The sequence below is a fragment of the Epinephelus fuscoguttatus genome, linkage group LG18, assembly GCF_011397635.1.
Source record: "Epinephelus fuscoguttatus linkage group LG18, E.fuscoguttatus.final_Chr_v1".
NCBI lineage: Eukaryota > Metazoa > Chordata > Actinopteri > Perciformes > Serranidae > Epinephelus > Epinephelus fuscoguttatus.
In genome coordinates, this window is record NC_064769.1 from 16231583 (window position 1) to 16246655 (window position 15073).

Consider the following 15073-nt stretch of genomic DNA (forward strand, 5'->3'; position numbering starts at 1 on the left):
TTTCAAGCCCAGGAATACATCAAGCTAAATGAATATTGGATCCAGGGGCCGCAGACAGGCCTGATGGAGAAAAAGCCCTGTGCAACCCAACTCTTTTGTGGTCAGACATGATCCATCCATCCCCTTTACTCCCTCCCTCCATCCCTCCCTCCTTCTGTTCCCTTCCTCACTGATGGGCAGTGGTTCGGTGAGGTGTAGAGGAGAGGGGAGATGTCCAAAAAGAGGTACATAAAAAATGGGTATAAAGAGTAGTTTAAAGTGTTACTGTGCAACCCAGTCGCCAGAAGAAAGCTACACATACATACATGTGTGTTTCTTGAGACCGTTTCATACTTACATCAGCGTTTCTATAGTGACGTCATATATAAGCTGACGTTGTCTGGAGGCGGAGGGGTTGGTGGAGGAAGTGTTACCTAGGTGAAATTCCTGCCAAGCTGCAGACCACTGTTGGAAACCAACCAGTTGTCTTTTGGCCACCCTTCGCACCAGTGTTTGTCACACCAAACCAAGGTGTTTTTTACCGACACATTGCAGCATTTCCTATCAATATTTCCTAGTGGCATTTCCCAGTGGTGTTTGAGCCATTGCACCTTGGTGTTTTTGACCGACACATCATGGTGTTTCCCAGTGGTGTTTGAGCCACCAAACCTGGGGGTATAGCACCGATTCATCCCTGATTTTCCAGTCACTTTTGTACGACCCAATGTCGATGTTATTCCCTGATATTTTGCAGTATTTGTGGCACCAAACGTGAGTGTCTTTTACTGTCACAATGCAGCGTTTCCCAATAGTGATTCCCAGCAGCATTGTTGGTACCAAACCTGGGTGTCTTTTACTGTCACATTGTGACGTGTCCCAATGGCATTTCCAAGGGGGCATTTCCCAGTGGCGTTTGAGCCACCAAACCTAGGTTTATGTCACGACCCTTTCCTGCTTTTCCAGTGGCTTTTGTACCACCAAACATGGGTGTTTTTCACCAACATATTACAGCATTTCCCAGCAGCGTTTGTGTCACAGAATCCGGGTGTTTTTTAACAAACCTGGGTCTTTTTAGCATCACATTGTGGCATTCCCAGCAGCGTTTGTGGCACCAAACCTAGGTGTCTTTTTACCAACACATTACAGCATTTTCCAGTGGCATTTCCCATTGTGTTTGAGCCATTGAACCTGTGTTTTTTAACTGACACGTCATGGTGTTTCCCAATGGCATTTGAGCCACTAATAGAACTGACTACTCCTTGCTTTTCCAGCAGATTTTGTATGACCAAATGTGGATGTTATTCACTGACACATTGCAGTGCTTCCTAGCGGAATTTGTGGTACCAAACCTGGGTGTTTTTTACTGACACATTGTGATGTTTCCCAATGGTATTTCCCAGTGGCGTTTGAGCCACCAAACCTCAGTTTATGGCAGCAACCACTCCCTGCCTCTCCAGCGGCTTTTGTACCACTGAATGTGGGTGTTTTTCACTGACATACTGCAGCATGTCCCAGTGGCGTTCGTGGCACTGAATCTGCGTGTCTTTTACATGCTTCCCAGCAGCAATTGAGCCGTTTAACCTAGTGTTTTTTTTCACTAATGCATCATGCCATTTCCCAGCAGTGCTTGAGCCAGTGAACCTGGGTGTATTCCCCAAGGCATCCCTGCTTTCCAGTGGCTTTTGTGCCACTGAAGATAGGTGTTTCAAGCCAAACTATGATCTTTGTCTAACCATATCAAATGATTCTTGTGCCTAAACCCAACCACACCTTCACCACAGCATTTCTGAGAAACCTAAATTGTCAGTGTAGCAGCTACAAAATCCTGTTACAAATCTAACATATTCATGGTTTGCAGAAATGTTCAGTGCCAGCATTTTTTTCTGGTGACTGGGTTGTTTTGTGCTGAATAAAAGGAGAGGTAACAGTTTTGCTCCGTGGCGTACTGAACTAAAATCATGATTACATACAATCTGACCTTACCTGTTTGTGACAATAACTGAAACATCGCTGCAAGAATTACCTCAACACAGTATGTCTCACTGTTTTTCAAAAGCTGTTACCATGACGATGGATGTTAAGCGGTCCTATGTTTCAGAGTCAAGTCTTGGCACATATTAAGACCTTCATTTGCTTCATCACCCACAGTTTTCATTTCTGCATATGCTATGGCAGAAAATAAGGAGCATTAATTGCCACATGCATATGCATCATAAGAGATACTGTTTGACTCTCCGAGAACACCCTGAAAATGATTCATGCATACAGTATAAGCTTACTCCCCTTTCATTTCCTCTATATTATGTTGATTTTACATAAATGGATTCCCTATTTTCACCCAAAGGTAAAAAACAATACGTGAGCGTAACATATAATGCAATCATTCATCATTCAATAACATGTTATGTTCTGGTTCCTGGTTGCATATTTTCTGCTGAAGCACTGTTTGTGCCCAAGTAAAACCTATTAAGAAAATATTGCCTCACCAAGATGCTGTTTCATACGAGAAGAAAAAAGTCTATTTAGTTCTTTTCCAATCCAGTGGCTTGTAGAGCTAGGGATTTATTTTCCCCAGGTCTGGACTGGAGACAAAGGCTGTACTGTTAGCTGCTCAAGCTTCAATTCTATGAGATCCCCAGGGTGAGATATGGATTGGCTCGGATTCCGAAAATTATAAATACCTTGTCAGTTGTGAGAGTGAAGGGGTGCTTTCAGCTTCAGCCACAAATTGGCCTCTAGATTACAAATTCAGATATTGCCGTTAGCATATAATTAGCAGAATGCTGCAAAATTGGGTGTATAAACCACAAGCAAATAGAAATGGGGACACTTATTGCACACAGTGAAGCTCATGATGGAAAACGCTCACAAAAGGGAAACAATTTCCGTGCTGAATAAACCAGCACAGCAGAAGCAGGCAGGCATCAGTCACTGTTACACACTGTCACATCATGAGTGACCCACCACAGAACATGCAGCTCAAGTCGAACACTGTCGAGATTTGAAGCACATCCTTCAAAACAAACGTATGCTTAGAACACAAAGCAATCCTGGGAGGGCAGTCAGCCATTACACCAACACTTTCCCCATTCTGGTAACTTATTTCTCACATATGTATCTGTGAGGCAACACCATACAGTATGGAAATCATGCGCTGACAGTAATACTGACCCTCTTCTTTTTTTATTTCAGTCCATACTTCTAACGCAGGCACACACTTAATTACAAAAAGATGAAAACATCATTTATGTCACTCAGCTCTTTCTGCTTTTCAGATGATTTTTTATCAGATCTTTTGTTATATAAAAAAAGGAGTTTATTGTTCGGTGCACTCACGATATAAAAAGTGTGAAGGCTGCACATTTCTGGTGTCATTTTTGTCCTATTGCTTCACCAATTTCCAACGTGAAGAAAACTGAACAAGGACTTTAATTTGTTTTTTCCTTGTCATAACAGAAAATAGAGCATTTTCAAACACATTCTATTTGACTAAAAACCCGTTTTTGTGTTTCAGGTCTTCAGGTCATTTTCCCAGAATACCTGCAGGAGAAATTTGTCCAGTCAGCCCTGAGCTACATTATGTGTAATGGAGAGGGGGAGTACATGTGCAGCAACAACCAGTGCATCTGTCAGTGCGCCGAGGAGTATCCCCAATGCAACTGTCCCATTACTGACATCCAGATCATGGAGAACACCCTGTTGGGGATGTCTGAGTCCTGGGCATCCTCTTATAAGGACTTTGAGAACTCTGGTAAGATATCAAATACCTCCAGCTTGTATCTAAATCATTGCAGTTATCTATTTATTCGTCTATCTTTTCTTTTTCTTTCTTCGTAATGTAAGAATCCCTGGCATGTTTAGCAATCCTAATTCCGAAGTGCATATCACTAATTGGCACACTTAAAAAGCTCAGGTGATTAAGGTAATCTCATAATCTGGCAAATTTCTTTTTGCTCGAAGATCATTTAAAAACACATTTTATAATTTGGCAGCTTCGTGTTTCCTTACTCATTGCCAAATCTACATAATTAATAGGAAATTAAAGGGTTTTTTTAATATTTGCTGCAGAAAGTAGTATAAAACTTTCATAGTGCTACAAAAGGGAAACGTTCATGGACGGACAGACTATGCAACTTTTTTATTCCAACACCAAACACTGGTGTTTGTCTCCGATGATAAACATTAATTCCACGGTGATCTTTCCTCAACCACGACCAAGTGTTTCACATGCGGGCAGTAGTTTGGAAAACACTCATAAAGGCCATTTATGTAATGCACTGACAAATAACCTCATTTATTACTTTGTTATTTTACACAGAATGAATGACAGCCAAAAAAGACAACTCTCAAATGTCAAATGCTTGACCGTCATGGCGAGTAATATTCCCTCCTGTATGAATTCCTCCAGTTTCTTTGAATGCAAATGCAGACTCAAAGGGGGGCAGTAGAATATTAGACACAGTTGGGAAAAAAGCCCAGCGAGAGCCCAGATGTTACATGGCAAGTCACCATGTTTATACATTATTGATATGATATAAAAGTGTCCCAATAAAACCTGCCAGCAACAGATAAATATATTTATGCACCGTGGAAGAAAGTTAATGTGACACGTGGAGGTCGCTGAGTGCAGTACGTCTGTGAAGAGGTGTTCAAAAGTAAGAGGCCAAAAAAGATATGTGTAAATGTATAAGCTGCCCTGACAACAAAATGCAAATCACACACAGAGGCACTTAACCAAAAGAAGAAATAAATTAATCTACAACTTTCTCATGATGAGAGGGCCTGTGTGGTACATTTGTCTAATCTTTATCACTTTGTCTGTGGTTTAAAAAATAGACAATTACTGTCCAATGATAATAAACTGAACATTCGAAATGGTTACAGTTTGACTGTCAAGCGAGTAAATTACCCAAATTAAATTAAGTGTAATCACTACAGAGGGAGCAGGAGTTTAGCATTCAGGCAACGTGCTGTAATTACACCAAAGTTGGGGTGTGTCAGTAATAGCAATACAGTATGTTAGCAAAGAAAGCATTGATATTAGTCTCGCTCACCAGACCTTTCTCAAGAAAAGAAAGGTCTGGTTGGGCCAACTCTCACTTTGAGATTGGAGAAAAATCACCCCGGCTGCTTGTACTTCTTTCAACCAATCACAATCGTTCTGGGCGGTGCCACAGCAACGGTGCGCTTGCAAAAATATTGAAACAGGTTTTGGTGGAACACTCCCACAAAAATATCGCCTACAGGACGTGAACCATGGCAGAAAAATGTCTACATCCCCGCAAGATCACACAGCGCAAAAGTTAGTAAAGGACGTGTTGAAAACGGTTGAAAACTGCTACACAACCGGAGGTGGTAGGGCGGGACTTCAGCGGTGGCTCGTTCCGCCCAATGAGAGGCTGATCTATGCAACAAACTTCTGCCCACTCAGACTACATTGATATGAACCACTCACGCAGGATAAAAAACCTTCCTGACACCAGTTGTGATGATGTGTGGGTAGGTATCCACTATTGCCAAATTAAAATGGTAAGCAAATGAGATATATCTTATCAAGTCACTTTTCATGTGCTCATAGCACTTGTGGACAGTGCCTCCTCTGCAAGGACTCCAGTTTCCTCTTGGGAGGAATGTTTTTTGCCTTTTAAAAGGGAGGAAAAGAGGTAATTGGATTTGTCATGACTGATATCAACATCTACCTCTCCCACAGATAATGTATTTGCCAACACTGTTGCACTTGTGCAGTGCGCATCCGGCCAAATTATCACATCAGCCAGACATTCTACATGTACAGTGTGTTGTCCCGCTCTGTGCTATTGACTTGCATTGACAGGAAATAACGTGTAGGTTTGGACTACATTCGATCCTATATCTACTACAAGAGTAAAGCTGGTGCAGCAGAAATGTCAGTAGCAGCTATTAGATAACTATGATAGACGGATAAAATGAAACGTGTGATTGTATGTCCGGGCTCCAATAAATTGAGATGAAATGGCACAAGAGGTAAAGTGGGGTTACATTGTGAGAGCTGTCATCTCTAGATAAGGTGCTGGGTGACCCGAGATAAGAGTCATTCGAGGGACTGTGTGGACTCTTTAGATGCTGTGTCAAGGAAGGGATGTTTGATGGCTTTGAAGCCTGTGTGAAAGGACTTGGCAACTGTTAAACTGGCATGAAGGGATGATGTTTTTTTTGTGAGGCAAATCAGACAATTTTGAATACTGGATGCTGGACACACCCATCTTTAGCGAGGGAGGTACCTGACATCTCTGAAAACTGGGTGGAGGAATATGGCAGGTTTGAAACAGGGGAGGAGAAGGAATCTGGCTTCTCTGAAGAAAAAGGGGAAGGGAGCTCTGACATGCCTGGGAGGAGAGTGGAGGAAGTTCTGACATTTCTCGGGCTGTGTCTGAAAAACAGAGATCTCAACTCTGTGGTTAGAGCTGTTAAACTGTCTTGAAAAGGTCTGTAGGAGAGTACTGGCTTACTGCACAGGACTTTTCAGGTCTTGAATATGAGGATCTTTTGTTTTAACTGTTTGGGTGTGGAGAGGCTGTGGGATTTGTGTGTTACCTCTTTATCCCAGAACAATGATCAGAATAAAAGTTGGCAGTGTACATTTCTGCAAACCACAGATGTGTATCATTATTGTGTAATGGACATTACCGCCTGAATTTATTTACAGTTATATATAAAAAACAGATGCTAAATTAAGTAGAGATAGTTAATTTGAATATAGCACATACAGTTGATATTCACTGAGGTATGATGTTAGTGTCAAATTAGCGACATTAGACATAATTGGGCATCTTACTATATAATGATCACATAAAGGTGTATAACATCTCAAGGGTTTCACCGATCACCACGCAACTTTGTAGGCATATGACCACACATAATCTGAGGGGAATCCTCCATTATTGACCCCATCAAACAAAATGGGGGCGCTAGAGAGCTAATTTCTTATCTAGGCCTAACCGCCATATCGATTTTTACTAAACTTGGTAGATATGTAGAACAGGATGCCTCAAAGTGACTGGAGAAATTTAACTCTAATTGGCAACTGGGTGGCGCTATAACAACAGAAAAATGCTTAAAAATGGCTGAAATGCGACCGATTGCTGTGGCTCCCCCTGTGGCCCAATGTTTGTTTGTTTTTTCTAATTTTTGGTATGACTAAGTCATGGTATGGTATGCTGTACATAATCACGGAAACTGTCAGTGTGTCATTCTGTCAGTCAGTCATTCTGTCTGTCCCATGTTTTTTTACTCACTGACGTGGTCAATCTATGTGAAACTGCACATAGGCACTGAGGATTGCATAGGTAGAAGGTGACAAAGCTACCAATGGGTATGGACTAGTAATAGTAATTAAACAAATTTTCCAGTCTCAGGTATGTAGATTATTTCATTGATGCTACTATTGCTGAAACCGGGCTTTGAAATTGAATTACAACCTATGTTTCTGTACAATCATTGCTCTTCCATCATCACAGTATTTCAAATACAGCTCCATACTGCAAAATCACTTTGCTGCACAGTCCCAATGTCTGGTATCCCCTTGTTTACAAGAGGAAAACAGACACCCTGGTTTGCAGTCCACCAGGTCGCTTCCAGTAGAAAGCTGATGCATCCATTTAGTTCTGCCTAAAAATAAAGGGCATCAATTGCACTTATATCTCAGTATGCTATTTTTGTTCTGTTTTGCACACAATTCAATGTTGCACACTTACTTCACACATACAGTTGAACATATATATTTCTGTTTCTGCATATATTTCTAACACAACACCTTTGGTTTCTTTTTTTGTGTGGCAGCGGTGTTGTTTCCTATTTATAGCCACTCACGGTTGTGAATTGTCTCACCTGTGTTTCACTGCATCCATGTCAAGATGCTTGTCTTCTATGATATGGGATGATCTTCAGCAATGGAGCATGCTAATCAGCACAGAAAGGTGTTGATTAAAATGCCCTCAATACACCAAACGTCAGATTTACGATCATATAAGGATACTTATACTTATATACTTCAAAGCATTTGAAGTATATAAGTATACTTCAAAGCATTTGAAGTACTGTATATGCACAAGAATTCAAATTTCTGCGATATTGCACCTAAAAACAGTATTATTCATTTGCAGCCATTACTGTCAAATGAAGCGAAAACGTGACAAACTGAAATCTGCAAATAACTTCAACAATTTTCCTCACATGTAGTCTATTTTGATGTATCAGCAGTAGAAGCATCCAATAAGCTGGTATGTATTTTCATCTTAGCACAACTTACCTCAAATCTGGACAATATGCCGAGTTTAGCAGCAAAAATCTGCATGCTTTGCCAAGCGAACACTTCTGTTTTCATCAACCGGATGTAGTTCACACTCCAACTGCTAGATGGCAGTGTCCAAAAAACACTCAAAATTAGTGGCACAATGGCTGGATCTGCAGCCAATGTCTTGCTATAACACTGACTTGTGGTTGCACAATCCCCTCTAGAGATGCTGCCGATGTCTAGCTAAAAATCACCTGGTTTCAGGGGTAAAGTTGTCGCTGGAAACGCTGCCAGTGTCTCCCTACAAAACACTGTATTTTGGTGGCACAATCATGGCTGGAAATCCCCCAATGTCTTTGCGAAAAACCTACCAGTTTTGTTATTGCTCTCAAACTGTGATCTGCATTGGTCTGCAGCTTAACAGCCGCCTCTCCTAGGTATCACACCACCCGCCATTCTCTCCATCTCCTGATGACACAGTGCACTCTGGCACAAACTGGACCATTCTTAAATCCAAAGCGCTGTTGGAATGTTCCGTTTGGTTATCCAGATCACCGCACTCTTAGCATTATGGAGAACTCCAGTATTCCTCTTAGTACCTCCCCAATTTCCGATCAGGTGGACATGATAACATGTAATACAAATAATTCATATTCATCCCTCCAACAGGAAATACTGAAGTGTGTGCTGCACATACGAGCATTTTTGACGATCACCTCCGTCCAGTCTTTTCATCTTTTTGCATTTATCCATAGTTGTCTGTTGTTGTTGAGGGGCAGTGGCGGCTGGTTTGTGATAAAACTTAAGTTTTGAGTCATGACTCCGTCTCTTCTGGCTCATAATAACAACAAGACGACATTTTAAGACTCGTATGTAGCCTACAGCTCTGTGTTGGCGAGTTGTGTCATTTCCTTCCAGCGACTAGGCTGCTTTATCTACAACAAATATTTTGTAGCACCAGGGTTTAATACATTAAGTGTATTAGGTTGTGTATGGCAAGCCGTTTTAACATTTAATCACTAAGTCTGACTGTCCGGAATTACCATTATAGATATCCGTAACGTTATTTTGACTAGTAGTAATGTCATTCTGACTAGTCAAAACTGAATTACAGATATCTATGACGTCATTCTGACTAGTCAAAACTACAGTTACAGATATCTGTAATTCAGTTTTGACTAGTAAGATTCAAACTATTTTTGCCATTCATGTGTATGGGGTTTGTCATTATAGATATCTACAATTACATTATGACTATCTATAATTCTAGTCTGAGATATCTACAACGTCATTTTGACTAGTCATAATTCAGTTACAGATATCTACAACGTCATTTTGACTAGTCATAATTCGAATTCAAGATATCTACTACGTCATTCTGACTATCTGAAACTCAATTCAAGATATCTAGAAAGGACCGTGTAGATATCTTCAATTGATGATAATTAAAGATATCTTGAACTTGAATTATGACTAGTCAAAATTAAATTGTAGATATCTCAAACTGGAATTACAGATATCCACAATTCAGTTGCAGATATCCGCAATAAGAATTGCAGATATCCGCAACTACATTGGAGATATCTATAATGACAAACCCCATACACATGAATGGCAAAAATAGTTTGAATCTTACTAGTCAAAACTGAATTACAGATATCTGTAATTAGAGTTTTGACTACGCAAAATCTAATTACAGATATCTTGAATAAGAGTTTTGACTAGGCAAAATTATGTTGCAGATATCAGTAATGAATATCCAGTCTAGCGATTAAATGTTAAAACAGCTTGCCATAGATAGTGTGTTCCTTTGCATCATCTAAACTATGACATTATAAAGAAAAAAATGTGAACCCTAGTAGAGGTGGTTATCTCTGTGTTAAACTGCTTTTACATCGTCTTCATCTTGATTGCTGACATTGCTTAGGAGAATTTTTTGGGCATTAAATTGTTCACTGTATTATTTATAATGATGTGCTTAAATTTATCTTCAGAGATAATGAGCTACTCTGAGTCATTTGACTCAAAATTTTCTTAATTAGCGCACCAAATATAATATTCCCTGATGTTGTGTATTTGCTGCTGGAGTCTTACTAACATCTTTGTATCTATTGTTGCTAAAAATTGAAGCAAGTGTTGAAAACGAGGGTCAGAGAGCTGGGCTCACGGGTTGTCTGGGGAGGAGACAAGCAAGAATTATCAGAAGCAGTAAGAGGCATAAGTGCAATCATCAACACTGTTGGGAACAAATTTGTTGGGGGCAGTGTTCTTCACTAAGTGTGTGTGGGAGCATAGAGTAAGAGGGTGTTTACTTCACCGAGGGTTTCAATTCTTTGCAAACCCTTGCAACAGAAAAAGGAATGCATCCACAAAATAAGAAGATTGGTGTTCACTCACCATTTCCACAGTAGAAAATTATAACTGACAGTCTTCTGTATGTTTCCTTACATTGCCATAGTATCTTCAAAATTATCCCTTTCACAGTGTACCACAGGTAAAAAATTCAATTTTTGATGAATTGGTCAAGAGGGCTTATTAAACTATCATGGCAAGAGTTTTATGTCCTCACAGTATAAACTGAAACATTTATTTCGACAACACTGATAACTTTTACCTAATTTTACTTTTGTGCTTTGTAACAGTTCACTGGTTAGCCATAATACTAGATTTTGTGAACAGGAAGTGGGCGCCATACTGTTTCTGTGTTGTTAAAATGAAGGCTGAAGGAACTGTGATCACAGGGTAAAACTAAGCAGTGCTGACAAAATATGAAGCAAGATTCTGTTACTGTTTTGCCTATTTGTCGCCTAAAAATGTTTCAAGAAACATATTTTAGTGCACTGTTTGCCTTTAATATGAAAATTTGTGAACAGGAAGTGAGTGCTATACTGTTTCCCGTATTGTTAAAATGAAGGCCGACAGGACTAAGCATCGCTGATAAAATATAAACCAATATTCTGTTACTGTGTTGCCTATTTGTCACCTAAAAATGTTTCCAGAAACATATTTTTAGTGCACTGTTTTGCTGTAATGAAAGATTTTCTGTACAGGAAGTGGGCATCATACTGTTTCCTGTGTTGTGCAAATGAAGGCCGAAAAAAATGATATCAACGCTGTTACTGCATTGCCTATTTCTGGCCTCAAATGTTTTCAGAGACATATTTTAGTGCACTGTTTAGCTGTAATATGAGAATTTGTGAACAGTAGGTTGGAGCCATACTATTCCCTGTATTGTAAAAATGGAGGCTGAAAAGCTGGTAAGAACTCAGTTACTGTGTTGCCTATTTCTCACCTCAAATGTTGCCAGAAACATATTTTAGCCCAAACTAATTCAAAACCGTTTGTTACCAGGCAGCCACCATATTGTTTCCTGTGTCAATACAGGCAAGGTCACATTACATCACCCACCAATAGGAGCATCTATTGATTCGTTGTGGTGCAGTGCATTCTGGTAGATGTAGGTTTTCTAACTTTTGAGCAAGCGTGAATACCATAGCCCTTTAATTTTTTTCCTCTGGTCATGTAGCACCAATTTCAAAAGTATTTGCGTCTTTCTACTGTCTTCAACAGCCCAGTTTTATAACAAAAAAAAAACATATTTCTAGCAGTAAAATACTTCTTTAATAAAGGTTAATTCTGACAAAATCCGTAACTACTGTACTGTCTGTCACAGTACTACATTTAAAATATAGTAGTACAGTTGCATTGCTCTTTATTAAACTCATATTACAGACATATTACTTATAGACAAAATAAAAGCCTAAATTACCAAAGAATTCCAACACATCCAAGGGTTTTGTCTCTCATCAGCGTGAGTCCTGTAGACAGTCTGTTGCTTGCCGTTGCTTTGTTTGTAATGCTACCCAGGATGCTTAGCTAGATCAGTGTTGAACAAATAAGTGTTTTGTAAAGCAAACCCATTCCCCAATATTATTTACTTTCTTATCATTTGAATGAAAGCACACTGGTTGGTTCACAGATAAGATTGTTTGTATACATATTTTTCTTATTTTACTACTTCAGCACTGATAAACAAATGCCACAAACTTTTAGATTTGCAAAGGTGGCATAAATGTAATCTACCTGCTGCTTTCCTGGGTAAAAAAAGAGAATAATTAAAAAAAACACCCTCTTTACTTCTGATCTTCTACTCTGGCTATTCTGACTTGGAAGTAGAATAAAAAAAAAATGTGTTAAGTGAAATTAATTCATTACATTCACGTTAGTGAAATAATTCTATCTATTCTTTAACTTTTCTGTCACACCACCACATTCTCTTTCCACCCCGCTCTCACTCCATCCCTCTCTGTCATCCAGACGAGTTCAAGTCCTTCCTGAAAAGGCTGCCCTCCACTCACTTCCTGCCCATCAGCAGTGTGCATCTCCTGTGGGGCAGCGACTGGGACCTTCAGGCCCGCTACAGGCTACTTCAGAGTTCCCTGGAGATCCAGCGGCTCAAGATCCAGCGCACCGCCCGCAAGCTCTTTGGCCTCAGCATCCGTTGTCACCACAACCCCAACCACCAGATGCCTAGGGAGAGGTGGGTAGAAATGTGACCTCCGCATCGTGAGAGGAAATTAGATGTGGGTTTGCTCAGCAAGATAAAGCAAAGATGCTGTCTTTGGCGTCGATATTTTTGGATATTTGCTTTTCCAAGTGCAAGAAAAGCAGATGTGAAAATATATCCCACAGAGGGGTGACATCTTTCGCTCTCCTCTGAGATGATGTAGAGGTTTTATTTTGATTGTTGCTTCTTGAAGCATGCACAGTAAGGATGTCATCCATTATATATTCCAACTTATGGCTCTGTTGTTTCTGTCCATCAAGCCAACTTAGTGCTGAGGCTTGCACATGCCCAAAGCACTCTTGCTCACTCTTGTATTTCACATTGCAGTCTGAAAAGAAAATGTAGCTGTGGGAGTTTTCTTGATAGGTCATTGCACACATCTGTCACCACCTACTGCAGTTTCAGCTTAAGAGCCTTGCTATGGATGTGCCGTGGTGTCAGCACTGCCTGAAATGCCTGGAATTTCCCCATCCGCTGTAGCAAATAATAGAAAACACTATGCAAAATATGCAAAGTTCCCGGGTGCCACATGAAACACCCCCAAAACTGTTATGTGTAGGGGATGTCGCCATATAAATGGAAACAGAATCCGTAAAATATTCATTTAAGTGGTCTGAAAATGAGCAGTTGTCAACTGTCAGTGACAGAAAAGGAGCACACCCACATTTGTGTGCGAGAGTTGGCAAAGGTTTGTTCTGAAGTGTTATCAAAGAGCCGCAGTATGCGCTTCCTCTTCCATGGAGTACGCATCAAGAGTGCCTGATGGCACTGGAAATAAGAGCAGCGTGTTTATTTGCTTACTTGTACGAGACAGCTTTGCATCAGATGGAGGACTTATTTGTTTTCATTACCTCTGTGTGCATGTGTGTGCGCTTTGCATACATGCGTGAGTGGGTTGTAAGTGGGCTATAGCTCACACAGGGGCTCTAAACCATGCTATACTGTTGTGTTTTCATGTCGGTATGAACTGTTGTACTGCAAATATTTTGTTGTATTTCATCCTAAGTCTCAACCCCCTGTTTTGTCTTATGTGGATGTCTAATGAAAGCAATTGCTTTATTCATACTTAACTGTATTATAAGACTTTTTCTTTTTACCCCTACTCCTAGTTTTCAAGTGCCCCCTTGCCGCTTGGAACAGGGTTACAAGGGGGTAGTGGTTGAAATCTTAAAACTACAAAAAGGGACTACCTTTCAAGAAAGACCATGATACGTCAGCGGTGAAAGTACTTTTTTTTTCTCTCTTTTTGTCTTTACCTATTTTTCGTTGAATTATTCGTGATCAACATCCGCAATAAACTCAATAAACTATTGAAATATTTACTATTTAAATCACTCTGACAGCATTTGAGCCGACCACAAGAATGTGTGGAATTTCGTTGGTTTCATTTATTGTTTGTCCTGTCCCGGTGCAAAGGGCGTTTTTTGACATCCGTGGTCCAGTTGTGGAAAAATCAAACATCCCAGTACAATAAATCAAATGCACCCCGACCACTGTGTTTCAGAAGTAGACGCGCATGCGCAGTCACATACTGCTGAGAGTGAAATCCCTGATCGTTAGCTCACACGCAGCTTGTTCAAGCTGGTCTCTGTGTTGTTGAAATTAAACAAAATAACATGGAGCATATCTGCTTATTATGCTACTGATTTTAATTGGGATATTTTTTGATGAACTGAATGACATTTAACGGAGTGTTGCACGTCTCAAAGGCTGGGCTTATAGGAGACCACCAGACTCTCTCCCAGGGGAGGGGCTGGGGGAGAGAGGGAGATGTCCAGAGTCCGGACAAAGCTTCGCAAGGAACACGGACGGTTCAGAAGCAATTTGGAACGAGTTAAGCAATTAATAAACAGACAAAGTGGTGTTTAAAACTGCATATATTGCTAGCAGATCTATTTTCTGGCCTAAAGTGTGACCGTGACTGGTTCTGAATGTGGGCTTTAGCAGGCAGCCGCTCTCTCCTCTTCCTGGTACTGCGAACCGCCACTGAATCTTTTAGTAGTGCGCAGTACTGGACCGTACCAGCTTACTTTCACCCCTGTGATATGCCATCAGTAGTCACTGATGCTGGCATTTACATGAACAAATGTGACAGTTATTCTCGGACATTGTGAATATGCTGACTTCTGCTGTGCTATAGGCATCCTTTTGTGGCTTTCAGGAAGATCACAATTCCCTCATAATTGGAGTTTCACCCTATCAGTTGATAGTGTTGGCATACTAGCTATTTATTTTGTTATGCTTGTTATAAAGAA

General features: G+C 40.3%; 1 protein-coding gene across 1 annotated transcript in view; it reads left to right on the forward strand.

Annotated features, from left to right (window-relative positions):
- Nucleotides 1-15073, forward strand: part of brinp1 (bone morphogenetic protein/retinoic acid inducible neural-specific 1) — a 170677-nt gene that overhangs the window by 139313 nt on the left and 16291 nt on the right. Inside the window, exons 6-7 of the mRNA XM_049604572.1 lie at nucleotides 3494-3730; nucleotides 12569-12791. Coding sequence (XP_049460529.1) covers nucleotides 3494-3730; nucleotides 12569-12791 — 460 coding nt within the window. The remainder of the gene's footprint in view (nucleotides 1-3493; nucleotides 3731-12568; nucleotides 12792-15073) is intronic.